A 13412-nucleotide genomic window follows, 5' to 3' on the forward strand; every position below is an offset into this window, starting at 1 on the left:
CGGTGTTAGGTAATCAGGTCGGCTGGAGAGCTTCGGTGGAGTGGTTGATATATTAATGGTCAAAAGCCAGTCGCAAGCCTCAACCCAGCCTTGCTGCCATTTGCATTCTCAACAACGTTCACTTTCTCCCTATCTTCCGACACGATGGATTCCAAGCAGGATGTGGCGGAAATAGCGGGCATTGAGGACATGCGAGATGTTGAATCAAAAGGAAACGACCCCAAAGGGTTGACGACTGCAATGATCCATCAGGAGCACAAAGAATTATATCTTGAAGCACTTGAAAAGTATCCTGTCAATGAAGCTATTGATCGAGATGCGGAGAGGCGGCTCATACGTAAACTCGATTTGCGAATTCTTCCCCTTCTAGGAATTTGCTACTTTTTCTACGTGAGTAATGCCCATCTAAAGATTTGTATTCTGGAGGAATCCACTAACAGTGATTTATCACTTTGAAGTATGTTGACAAGACCACTCTTTCATATGCGGCAATTTTCGGAATCGAGGACTCTCTGCATCTCGAAGGCACACAGTACTCGTGGCTATCGAGTATTTTCTACTTCGGATGGCTAGCATGGGCAATTCCATCTAATCTAATCATGCAGCAGCTGCCCCCAGCCTGGTATCTCAGCTTCAACATTTTCATGTGGGGAGCACTGCTCATGTGTCAGGCAGCGTCGAAGACTTTCAGCGCTCTCGCTGCTCTTCGGGTAATCTCTGGCGCATTTGAAGCCATTGCAGATCCTGCGTTCATGCTGATTATATCAACATACTATACTCGAGAAGAACAGCCCTGGCGAATTGCAGCCTACTACCTCTGGAATGGCATTGGCGTGGCTGGTGGTGGACTCATTGGTAAGGTTGACCGCGCTATCATTTAGGCATTAGCTGAGAACCATGAATAGGCTACGGAATTGGTCACATAAAAGGCGCACTTGAGTCTTGGCGCTATGAGTTTCTCATCGTCGGTGCTTGCTGCTCATTCTGGGGAATTGTACTGGCCCTAGTGCTTCCCAACTCGCCTGCCACTTTTCGAGGCTTTACTCGCGATGAGAGGCTGATGATTATTGCTCGCCTGCGACACAACCAGACCGGTGCTGAGCAGAGAAAAATCAAATGGGACCAAATCAAAGAGGCTTATCTCGACTACAAAACATGGGTATTCTTCCTACTTGGGGTTGTTAGCAACATTCCAAACGGCGGAATATCAAACTTCTCAACCTTGGTTATTGAAGGTCTTGGATTTAACACTCTCTACACCGCGCTATTGGGCATACCACAAGGTGTAATTGTGGTGATTTGGATCGTGTTAGGAGCCATTGCCAATCAATACCTACCGACAAATAGTCGGACCTGGGTTTCTGCTCTTTTCATGCTTCCAACCATCGCAGGTGGTCTTGGGTTTCTTCTTGCACCAGCTGACGCCTACGTCGGACGGTTGATCTGCTTGTGAGTGGGCCCTCATTCCATCTTCACTGCTTCGTCTTAGGTCGCTAATCTTCTTTCTGGCACCCACAGCTACCTGACCGGCTCATACCAGGCCTCTTTTGTGGTTTGCCTTTCCATTATTACTTCTAACGTAGGAGGGCAATCAAAGAAAATGATTGTTTCTGGGATGATATGGTTTGGTGTATGCGTTGGCAACATCGCCAGCCCATTCTTTTACAAGAGTGACCAGGCACCAACCTATCGCCTGGGTATCGGTTCTCTTCTGGTAGCCAATTGTCTCGAGCTGCTTTTGTTCTTTGTGATTCGTTACATGTTCATCTGGGAAAACCGTCAGAAGCAGAAACAATGTGAAATCTTACGTGAGCAAGAGGGCGAAGATGGACCGACGCTGAATGCGACAGCTTTCGCTGATTTGACGGATAAGCAGAATCCGAATTTTGTGTATGTATACTGATTATCGGTTAGCTAGTGGGCTCAAAGAACAATTTAAGAGAAGGAGCAGAAAGCTATCCAATATGAAATACAGGATGAATGCTCACCTAAATAGCATCCGTGCATGTAGGTTAGGAGTTAAGACTGGGCATCCAACAAATTTTGATTTTCGTTAATATTGGCTGAGTAGTGAATGGCTAGATTGGTGGTATCTGTTAAGATTGACAACGAACTCGGACTGTCCTCATACTTTCAGATACTCTCGTGCCCCTGACTCACTCGATACCGTTGGACCTAAGCTCCCAAGTTTCTGGAACTTCTACACTAGTGACGCTGGAATGGAACATTTCGGACACAGTTTATAAATTGACAGTTGAAAACAGAGACAAGAAAGTCTTGACGGGCTCTGCCCATTGATGGCAAGGAAAAAGAGATATGAAAAACATGCTCCATTGATCAAGATGCCGCTTTCCGCTCAGGACCAGGTTTTTGGTCCAAAGGTTTTGTTTACTGCCAACTCCTTCCACGGAATACCTTGCGCATCCACAGTGCCAGAATCGACGGTGTTCCCCCACCAGCTAAGCGAAACCCCAGGTAAGACTACAGTGAAAAAGATCACAATTGCAGAGACAGCCACTCCAGAGTCGAGTGCGGCGGAAAGGACATAATTGTACTTGGCCCACCACTGCGGTTTGCGGCTTTTCAGATACTAGCAACCGAGTTAGCACGGAGACCCAGACAGGATTGGATCAATGACTACTCACTTTGTTAAAGATAAAGCTTACTACAAAAGCAGACGAGTAATTGATACCGGTCTAAAAATGCTGTCAGTGAGATACGATTCTACATGGGTCAAGACATACTGCTGGTGGCAGGTTGCCGGTCCCTGCGAAGAAGATCGGCCAATGGATGGCGGTAAGGAGCTTTGAGTTGGGCCATTTCTTTCGCAAGAAAAATGTTAGGAGTGGAAGAGCCGCCCCTATCCAGAACATGTGTAAAAGGCCTGAGTACGTCTTACCCAAGCTGTACAGTCGTGATGGACCAATCGCTGAAAACAGTTACATTAATAAATTGTTGTAAAAAGGCGAAGACTATGTACGGCATCAGACTTACCTCCCCACAAAATTGCACTATTGTAGTTAACCCGACCTTGAGGACATGTGAAATCGTCAGACTGGGTGCTGGAACAAACATCTTTCAAGTTGCCAAGCATCCACAAAAGGACTCCATCTGCAAAATTCCGTTAGCAGATCAAATAACACGTAGTCTGCGATAAACCACCCACTTTGTGTCAAGCTTCCTAGGATACAAGCGATCAACTGCGCCGTGAATAATGTTCGACGAGGAATCTTCATGTATAACGCGAGCTAAACGGTTAGCTGAATTGATTTCAAAAAGCAAAACAATAATCACAACAAACCTTCATATCTGCACTATAGATCATAGCCTGACTGATTCCAGTATATGCATAGAACTGGACGCTAGTGATTAGTACTGATAATACCAAGGCCACTGCGAAGATTTGTAGGCGTACCTTGAAGATTAGCAAAACGAGTGGCCTACCCCTGAGGACGTAACCCGAGATAATCTCCCCGAGAACAGTCAGTACGTTGCTGTTGAGGTTCGCCACGGCAAAAACTATGCCAACGGGAATGACATAGATTGTAGCCAAAACGAATGTAAGTAACACTCCCCAGAATGGAAGCCCAGTCTTCCATATATACTGTGTAATGATAGCCACAATAACAACGAGGACCTAATTATTTGTTATTTGTTCACTCGCTAGGTATTCCACAGGCGCTAGGTATTCCACAGGCGCTAGGTATTCCACAGGATCTCAGCTTACCGTCATAATCCCATACCACCACCAAGGGGCATCTGGGTACCGAGAAATGAGCCTGGCATGGATATCCTTCTTGTTCACCCCTTTAAATGTGCTGATAATATCCTTCGTATGGTAAAGGAGCACGTGGGTAATAAGGCAGCTGAGAACTGCAAACCCAACTCCGTAGCTCATAGCAAAGGTCGCGGGAAGGTAGATTGGGCTGTATGCCTTATACATGTCTTCGTCAATAGCTCCCGTGGAATCCAGGATTTTGGAAGAATTGTAAAAGTTTCCGGTATTGTCATAAGCATCCGAACTAGTCAGAGGGAGATAGGCTGTGAACCAAGTGTTGGTGTAGTAGAGTATAGGAACCACAACCGCATATATGCAAAACCATCCCGCGAAGACGTTTGCCTGGGCCCAGAAAGGTATCACAAGGGGCGACTGATTGTACGCAATCTGACTCCAGTCGAAAGTTGTCGGCAGGTATCCAAGGCCGGTGGTCATGCCAAAGAGGTTATTAAGGACTTTGTTGTCTGCTGGTTGTTAGCTGGTGTCTGTTTGGCGGCACAACGGGGACGCAGAGACATACGTGGAGCAGCCCAGCAAATAAAAGCAAAGGTACTCAACCCAGTGAAGATGAAACCCGGAAGCCAATACCAACAGAAACCCCCAACGAAAACGTATAAAAAGAACTTATAACGAGAGACTTTCCAACCATTGGCAATAGGGTTGGACTCGCTATGCAGAGTCTCAAATAATGCAGCGTTTGCCAGAGTGGACGGCCATATCTGGTTTAAATTAGCGTACACAAGGATAGGTCAACTGTCTGGTTTGCATCTCTTACCATTTGTGGTGGCTCGACAATGTATTTGTAGGCCAACCCGGCCAAGCCAAGGCCGAACATCTGCATTGAAAGAGATAGCAGGATCTGGTAGCCGACTGGAGTGGACATTCCTAGGAAGACTTTCTGCCCCTGGATGATAGCGCTCGCCTATTAGGGTGTCAGTATCGCCTTCTGAGTATAAAGAGTGTTTACCCGATGTCTTACCCAAGACTGGCCAAAACTCAAGTTCGACATAATTGTGATAACTGCATGCTCCTTGATGTTGAAGTGGTGGTCGGGATTGATGACAAAATCCCAGCTGCCAAATATGCGAACGGTTTTTATAGGAAGTGCTTTGGCGATGAAGCACCCGATGGGATAGCTCACCAACTGGGCAACCAATGAAGTGATGGTGACACTGGGATACCGCATTGAGAAAAACTGATTGACACCTGTTCCGACCTGTTGACCAATATGATGTCAGCGGGACCATAACAGTTTTGCTAATTCAATGTTCGTTGATCCTGTACCAGAGTAAATACTATGCCAAGAAACCACATGCGCAATGTATTGACGGGCAGGCTAGGGTCGTCCGTATTTGGGACATTGGCCCGGACTTCGAGGTAGGGAGAATTGTCTGAATCGATTGTATACTCAACCGTATTGCTTTCTCCAATGGCAATTTCCATTGCCTCATCCGCAGTAACCGGCTTTTTAGTGGTTTCAGGGTCGTTGATGTAAGGATCATCTTGGGGCGTCTGTGGGCCATCCTCGCGGTGGGATGGATGAGCAGCCATGGCGATGACTTGTCAATCGAACCAAAGAATGAGGATGGAGATGAAATGAAGGCTTCTTCTTACCGTGCAGCATCTGGCGCCTAGTGACCTCTTTATATGTGTTTAAGACGGTTCAAAACCTAGCGTGGTACCATAGAATTTGGTCTTGTCGCTTCTTTGCCAATCGGACAGCGATTCCGTTAGCGTCCCTCGACGAGGCCAAAAGTATAAAGAGTAGATATGGGATATGGGGAACGAAAATACGGCGAATGGGAATCCGGAGATTTTCCGCATTGGCTTTTGATGGATAATAGTCGCCATGTGCTGATAATGCCGGGTTTCACGGGACGTGCTCTTTATCGACAAAAATACGGACGGAGGGTAAGGTCCAAGCGAGTCCCATACATTAGTCTCTTCGGCATGCCGGTATAAGCCAATCAAATTTAGCGTGAGATTGAAATGGCAAAACGTCGGAGCTTCTCCGAAGGTGGAGGATCTAGAGGAGAAATGCAGTCGGCAGCCTGAGTCTGCGGGGTTAATCCTCATTGCTCTCCATAAGCTTCAAACTAAAAGGAAATTCAAAAGTAAGCCACCGAAAGAATCAACGCGCAGTGTAACGTGTAACGTGGAAACGAAAGTTCAAAGAGAAGAGATCGCCACCCATGGCCTAATTATGCTTCGACTAGCAGACGGGGTCGGTGATGGTTAGGCCCGAGATATCGCGTGAGCCATCGCATTCGCTTGGACCTTCCCGGGCTTGAAACAAATATAAGCCGTTAAGAGTTGGCTAGGCACCTTGTCAGCGAACTACTCTTATTTAAAGGACAAGACGAAAACTGCTAAAGCCAAGGTTTGATTTATTGGTGTTTCTACGGTTCTGAGGGCCACTCCATTCAATTCCAAGAAGCATTCCACACCGTACAGTAAGTAACTGCGAAAAAAGATATTCTTCAATCGGTCTGAGAATAACCAGTTCCATAGAGATGGCCATCACAAAAACCTCGTCCATACTGATCATTGGGGCAGGAACTTGGGGTACATCCACTGCCCTTCATCTGACTCGCCGGGGATACACCAATGTCACAGTCCTCGACCCTTATCCAGTGCCGTCCTCCATATCCGCCGGCAATGACACCAACAAGGTGATATCTTCCGGACAATACAGTAACAGAAAGGATGAAATCGAAGTCAATGAGATTCTTGGCGACCAGGCATTCGAGGGATGGACCAAGGATCCCCTCTTCCAACCGTATTACCATGACTCAGGTCTATTAATGTCCGCCTGTACACAAAATGGCCTCGACCGACTCGGAGTGCGTGTTAGGCCGGAAGACTGCTCCAGCCTGGCTAAGATCTCTACGCCAGAAGAATTTCAAAAGTTGGCTCCTCCCGGAGTGCTCCAAGGCGAGTTTCCGGGATGGAAAGGATATTTTGCCAAGACAGGTGCTGGGTGGGCTCAGGCTCGAGACGCTCTTGTTGCAGCAGCTCGCGAAGCCCAACGACTGGGAGCCAAATTTGTGACAGGCAATCCCCAAGGCAAGGTAATAACTCTCATATTCGAGAACAACGATGTTAGGGGTGCTGTTACTGCGGACGGCAAAATTTGGCACGCGGAGCAAACCATCCTATGTGCCGGTGCAAATGCTGGGCAGTTTCTCGATTTCAAACAACAGCTACGCCCGACGGCCTGGACACTGGTTCATATCAAGCTAACACCAGAGGAGCGAGCGCTTTACAAGGATATGCCTGTCATCTTCAACATCGAAAAAGGTTTCTTCTTTGAGCCAGATTCATCTGGTGAGATCAAAATTTGCGATGAACATCCCGGATATGTCAATATGGTGGAATTTGAGGATGGGCCAGTTCGCAGTATTCCGTTCGAAAAGACGCAGGTCCCCAAGCAATCCGAAGTGAGAATAAGGGCACTGCTTGGAGAGACCATGCCACAATTGGCAGACCGTCCATTCAGTTACGGAAGGATTTGCTGGTGCGCTGATACCGCTAATCGCGAGTTTATCGTTGACCGCCATCCATCACACCCTTCTCTTATTCTCGGCTGCGGTGCTTCTGGTAGAGGTGAGCCGTGAAATTCTCAAATAATTCCGCAGTTGTCTATGGCTAATGGAAATACTTCTCTCAGGTTTCAAGTATCTCCCATCAATTGGGGGTCTTGTTGTGGATACTATGGAGAATAAGGTTGCCCAAAAGATTCACGAGGTTGTTAAATGGGACCCCGAGTCTGCAGTGAACAGGAACTGGAATGATACGTTGGGAAGATTCGGGGGCCCTAACACCGTCATGGATTTCAATGACGTAAAAGAATGGACAAATCTAGAGCCGAGAAATATCTCGAAGTTGTAATCAGTATCAATGAACCTACATAATTTCCATAGGTAGCTAGAATTTACGGTGGTTATTTGGCTCCAATGGCCAGTTCGGGATATATTCTGTGAGATTCCGGTTCTTGGTGGAAAGGAATAGCGCTGTTCATTCAAAATCTTCGAATCTAGAGGAAGAAGAAGAATCGGAAAGAGAGAGAGTATAGAACATACAAAATAAAAGCTAGGAATCTGAGGGATGTTCATTTAGAGTGGCACAACTAAGACATTTGGCAACAATTTACAAGACAGAAAGTCGATGCCTTCAGATTCGTCGTGCCGAGCTTCCGCTTAGCTGTTGGTTATTTTGCTCGCAAGGCCCCCAACGACTCGGCTGCAATTGGGACGGTCACTTGTAGCTGTCCACTGTTCACAGCGAAAGCCCCTATACGAGGGCAGGTCTATGGCTATCAACAGACTGCCTAGCACCGAAAAAACGGCCCTGTGGGTGTGGTATTTCCTTTTTGGTATCCTCATCGTAGCCTCCTCTTATCTCTTCTCCATCCGATTCAAATAGGGTTAGACCCAGTCTAGTCGGGCGGATCCCCTTATCTCCAGGACCTGCCCACCTACCGCCCGTTTGGTCTTCTCCGCACGACTCCCTGCGGCGTGCACTCTACAGTTCACGTGCACACCCCAACATCAATGCATGAGCGCCAGCGAGTATGGCGTGCCTGTCAGGCATGCCGCCGCAAGAAAATAAAGTGCGATGGAGAGTCCCCATGCCAAAGTTGCAGTCGCAAGCAAGCAGCATGCGTCTATGAGGAGCCGAGCAACAAGATAGGGTCAGCGGATCCGCTGTATGTCTCTTGTTCATTATATATGCCTATAGTACACGATTTATAGCTAACCAACCTGCAATAGATACGTCATGAGGCTCGAGAACCGAATCCAACTGATGGAGCAAACACTACGGCTACAGCTAACCAGCCAACAACAAAGAGAGAACAATCAGGGTTCTGATGCGCTAGTACGTGGGCAAGCAACCGGTCTTCATGACGGTGAAGGTCCTTGTCCGATGGAAGAGCTCCAGGGTGTACAATGTACAGGGGTGCCAGATGCGCCGCTACCAACATCTCAGTCGCCTCCTTCCGAAGGTCATGACGGTAGTCGACTAGGAGGTCTGACTCTCGACGGCTCTGGTGCTCTGCTGGAGAACATCCTGGACCCTACGCTCAATGAAGAAGCAGATCCCGCTGCAGTCGACGTGACCCGATTGACGGAGCCCCTGCTGCAAGCTCTGGTTGACACATTCTACTCCTCTTACTACCCTATATTCCCTATTATTCAACAACATGATTTTCAATGGCAATATGATCGCTGGCTATCTATGCGCCAAAGCGGTGATGGCGATCGCAGCAGCTTTTCGTTTCTCTTGTACGCATTACTCGCCGTGGCGGCGTCGGCGATCCCAGCGGACCACGCGATATTTGACCAACCTGGCTTGCAAATTTACAAGCGCGTAAACCTCGGAGATCTGCTTTACTCCCATGCTACTTCCAAGTGTCCAGGACTGCCATTCCAGCGGGATGGGAAACATTCCATCAACGCCGCCATCGCGCTGGGTCTTCTCAGCCTCTACTTGATCGAAGTCGGTGACGTGAGTGGTGCATGGGCCATCGCGGGTCACGCAATCCACTTGTATCAAGGCCTGGAACTAGAGGAGCTTGAAGATAGCACAGACGGAGCGCCCGACGCTGGCGAGACTTGGAACCCACGCGGTAATGTCTGGTGGTGTTTATATATTTTGGACTGCTCTCTGTCAACGGCTTTGTCCAAGCCTATGGCGACCTCTGATACGGAGAGTGACCTAAGATACTACGACGACGAAAACTGTCCCGCACTGGGACTTGATGCCAAGACAGACCCTTGGTACTCGGTCATCGCAGGTTTTCATGTCACCATAAGCCGCATTTACAGGTCGATACGATGGATCCGCAAGTCCCGTCGAGTCCAAAAGGACAGGATGTGGGATACACTTCGGGCTTGCACGAAAAGATTTGACGCCGAACTGGAAGATTACTATACCAAGCAGGTTCTTCCGAAAACAGAGGATCCAAGCAGGCAAGTGAGACCTCTAGCGTTACAAACCATTGCCGTATCATCCTACTACATCGGGATCGTCCTTCTCTACCGGACATCTATTGAGCAGTTCAACGCCGCGGACCCGGAAACATTTCTCCGCTGCGCAGAGGCCGCATCCAACTGTATTCAGGTCACACCGCGGGTGATTGCGAACGTGCCCATTAGCCATTTCGTGGTGCAGCAGAGCCGCGCGGTCTACGCCAGTACCAAAGTTCTTTTGCACTGTATGCGCCTGGCCCAGAACGTGGCATTCAACGGCAAGGCCTGGCGCGATGTCGAGATGGGCTTTGACATGCTGTGCAAAATTGATATCCAGTGGCCCCAAATTGGGAAATACCAGCAGCTCATTGCGGGAGACATGCAGCGGACGCAGATTGACTTCAATAGGCATAAGCTGTTCCATGGATTATTTGATCGCTACGGGCAACAGACAACTGGTAAGAGAGGAGGGGAACATGCTGAGCACCACGAAGTTTCACCCAGTACCGACGTCGGTCAAGATTGGCAGCCTATGGAACACCAACCAAAGCGGTACAGGCTGTCGCAGAATTTTGTCCGCGATGAGTCTGTTTCTACTGCATCTTCGGCACGGAACATGCCGCGGAGCGAGGAGCCAGACAGCTATGCAGTGGGGGACCAAACAATGAACATCGGCGATTTTGTCCTCCCTGACCTTCCTTCGCTGTCAATGACTTTGGAAGATTCACCGTCGGCAAATCTTTTTGGTGATGCAACGTTGATGTTGCCCATTGATCAAATAGTCTCATAATGTGACAGACAACAGGAATATATTGCGCCTGTGATTCAATGTATAGACATCTTCCCTGAGAGATGCAGGTTTTTGATCGGATCTTTCCGCTAGGTATATTCTCGTAGTTACTTAGTCCCTACGCAAATCAACGAACCAGATATCTGTTACAAACGGAATATCTCGTGAAGATGACTATCTACCAAAGACCTCATGCAGCCAAAACAGGTTCAACAAGCTTCGGCTCCTGTACAGCAGCAGCCCTTCTTTGTATCAAAGGACTGTCGTCGTTTATCCTTTCATAGACGTGGGCGTCTAAGCACGCCTGCCGACTTTTCAGGACTGCTGGCGCCGTTCTCTCAACCATTCCCTTCGTGTAAGTCTTACACGCCTCCCTCAGGCACTCCCCAAGACCACCATCGTTTGTCTTCAGCGCTGGCAGGATCGCCGACAAGAGCGATTCCACGTCCATAATACCATGGTTTGCAGCCTCGCCTCTGTACATTGTCATGGCATGCGCAGAATCACCAACCAGTACGACGTGTTCCGATCCAGGAATATTCGTCCACTGGTCGTTTGGCGGCACCCAGTCCTCGAGTGATATTGTCTTCGGCTCTGCATCTTCCGGGATAGACTGGACAATCTCATGAAACGGGTCCGCCCAGCCGCTGGCCACCCTCTTCATGAACGCCACACGCTCACGGCTTTTCGCGGGAACGTCCAACGGTGCATCCTCACCTAAAAAGCCCCGGCGGTGCGGCCAGGAGACGAGGATCTGGCAGTCTCGGGTTTCATCGCCGCGGCCGCTTGTCTCGGCGCTGTCCAGAAATGAAAACCAGTGGGACGCATTTGTGAGTGGGTCACCGCCTTGGAAGAAAAAGGGATCTAACGCGCGCATTTTGGCGGCAAGCTCGCGGGGATAGATGGTACTCACGCCGAGGAGTCGGACCGGCAAGTGGTAATTCTCGTGCACTGATGGGCTGGGAAAGAGAGAAGCGCGAACACGGGAACGTGAGCCGTCGCATCCGACAATGATCGAGCCCTCTGCTGTGTGCGTTCCATTGGGAGTGGTGAAAGTCGCTCTCACTGCGCCATCATCTGCGGGCCCAAAAGAGTCGAAGGTGTGGTTCCACTAGATGGGCCAGAACGATTAGATTTAAATTGAGTTGGGGCTATTCGCATACATACCTGGACTTCAATCCCATCCATCAAGAGTCTTCGGAACTTCTCACGGGCCATTCGAATTCGCTTACTTGGTGGCACTTGCCAAAGCGCCTCGCCGGTGCGCAAATTGAAGAACAAGAATTGTCCATTGTCGCCGTTGCGGGTCGCTTCAGGATCCACGTATGCCTCCGGCAGACGATCGGAGATGTGACGAGGCAGACATTCCATCAGCGAGTTGAGAGCCCAATGGATGGTGATGCCCCAGCCCTTGCCCCGATACAACGGATCGGGGTCCCTCTCGTAGACAATACAAGGGATGGAGTGCTTCTTGAGGGCTTGCGCCAGAACCAGGCCTGTGATGCCTGCACCCACGATGATGACAGGCGGTTGCGACATGTTGTTTGTTCCTAGAAATCAATGAAAGGTGCAGATCGGGTGCAGAAATAGCACGGTGTATTTGAGAGCTGCGAAGGCTCGAATGTAGTCTTATCACTGGCAATGACTGGCCTCCGGATGCCGGGCCGTAGGCGGAGATCCGGCCCGTGGACACTAAGCCAATTCAGGCAATGCTGTACGTTGCGCACTACTTCTGGTCTTCAATGGAGAGAAGGCGAACGGGCGAGCGGGCCGAGCTGATTCCCCACGGAAAAGAAAACCACGAGTGCGGCTTTGAACATGGCTGCTGGTTATATCATAATTAGTTAGACACCTGCCTCTCCGTTTCCTCCTGGCCACGACGACTGCTCCTTGACACCATGTATCTCACCAAAACAATCAACAAAGTCGAGATATGTTATGATGAGTCCGGTTACGCCGACGGCCCAGCGGTCGTGCTAGTCTCAGGCTGGGCACACGACCTGCGTCTTTACGATGCCATGCTTCCCTATCTCGCTGGCAATCATCGAGTCATCCGTATCAATTGGCGGGGCCATGGCCCCAATCGGGACTATACAGACGATTTTGGCGTGGAAGAGCAAGTCAACGACACCATCCACCTTTTACAGGCACTCGGCATCGATCGATTCTATCTCGTCTCGCACTCGCATGGCGGATGGCCGGCACTGGAAATCGCAGACCAATTGGGCAAGGACCGAGTCCTTCGACTGTTGATGATCGATCAGATCATGACCCCTCCTCCACAAGAGTTTGCGGCAGGATTAGAAGCCATGCAGGCACCGAAGACCTGGTTAGCAGCACGTAAGGACCTCTTTGATCACTGGCTGGCGGGAAGCAGTAATGCGGGCGTCCATGACCATTTGACCTACTGCATGGGCAGCTACGGACACCAGATGTGGGCGCTTTCGTGTCGCGTAATTGCGACCGCTTACCAGGCTCATGGGTCTCCAATGGATCGGATGCGAAAGATGGTCAATCCACCACCGATACGTCATGTCTTCTCTCATCCGCTCGAGACACCTGAGTACCGCCAAGTGCACGACAGCTTTTCCAAGGCACATCCATGGTTCTCATATGTGGATTTGGAAGGTGAGACTCATTTCCCGAGTGTCGAGCTGCCGCAGAAAGTGTGCGAGGAGCTCGAAGACTTAATCGAGATGGGTGGAACGCAGCGACGCAATGGCTCTCTATAGATTTTTGCTTCGGGGGCCGCTGTAGCTTACACGGAGCGAATGAAAGATCCAGTTTTCCATTTCCTGAACCAAATCGTCATAGTATTCGTACTGGCGCTCATTTCTGCTTTCTTGGATTATATACAGCACGCGTGGACTAC

The 13412-nt window shown here is 49.4% G+C and overlaps 4 protein-coding genes across 4 annotated transcripts; 3 read left to right on the top strand and 1 right to left on the bottom strand.

The window, feature by feature from the left end:
* Window positions 1-6291: 6291 nt before the first annotated feature.
* PFLUO_LOCUS3490 (uncharacterized protein) lies at window positions 6292-7304 on the top strand (the record flags this gene model as incomplete). The annotated part of the gene is made up of 2 exons (XM_073780742.1): window positions 6292-7218; window positions 7278-7304. The coding sequence occupies 2 exons, from the start codon at window positions 6292-6294 to the stop codon at window positions 7302-7304; spliced, it is 954 nt and encodes a 317-aa protein (XP_073637567.1).
* Window positions 7305-8704: 1400 nt separating this feature from the next.
* PFLUO_LOCUS3491 (uncharacterized protein) lies at window positions 8705-10540 on the top strand (the record flags this gene model as incomplete). The annotated part of the gene is made up of 1 exon (XM_073780743.1): window positions 8705-10540. The coding sequence occupies one exon, from the start codon at window positions 8705-8707 to the stop codon at window positions 10538-10540; it is 1836 nt and encodes a 611-aa protein (XP_073637568.1).
* Window positions 10541-10730: 190 nt separating this feature from the next.
* PFLUO_LOCUS3492 (uncharacterized protein) lies at window positions 10731-12079 on the bottom strand (the record flags this gene model as incomplete). The annotated part of the gene is made up of 2 exons (XM_073780745.1): window positions 10731-11651; window positions 11708-12079. 2 exons carry the CDS (start codon window positions 12077-12079, stop codon window positions 10731-10733), a joined length of 1293 nt encoding a protein of 430 aa, XP_073637569.1.
* Window positions 12080-12438: 359 nt separating this feature from the next.
* On the top strand, window positions 12439-13272 carry PFLUO_LOCUS3493 (uncharacterized protein; the record flags this gene model as incomplete). Its single annotated transcript, XM_073780746.1, has 1 exon — window positions 12439-13272. The coding sequence occupies one exon, from the start codon at window positions 12439-12441 to the stop codon at window positions 13270-13272; it is 834 nt and encodes a 277-aa protein (XP_073637570.1).
* Between the last annotated feature and the right edge of the window lie 140 nt (window positions 13273-13412).

Source organism: Penicillium psychrofluorescens (genome assembly GCF_964197705.1).
Source record: "Penicillium psychrofluorescens genome assembly, chromosome: 2".
Classification (NCBI taxonomy): Eukaryota; Fungi; Ascomycota; class Eurotiomycetes; order Eurotiales; family Aspergillaceae; genus Penicillium; species Penicillium psychrofluorescens.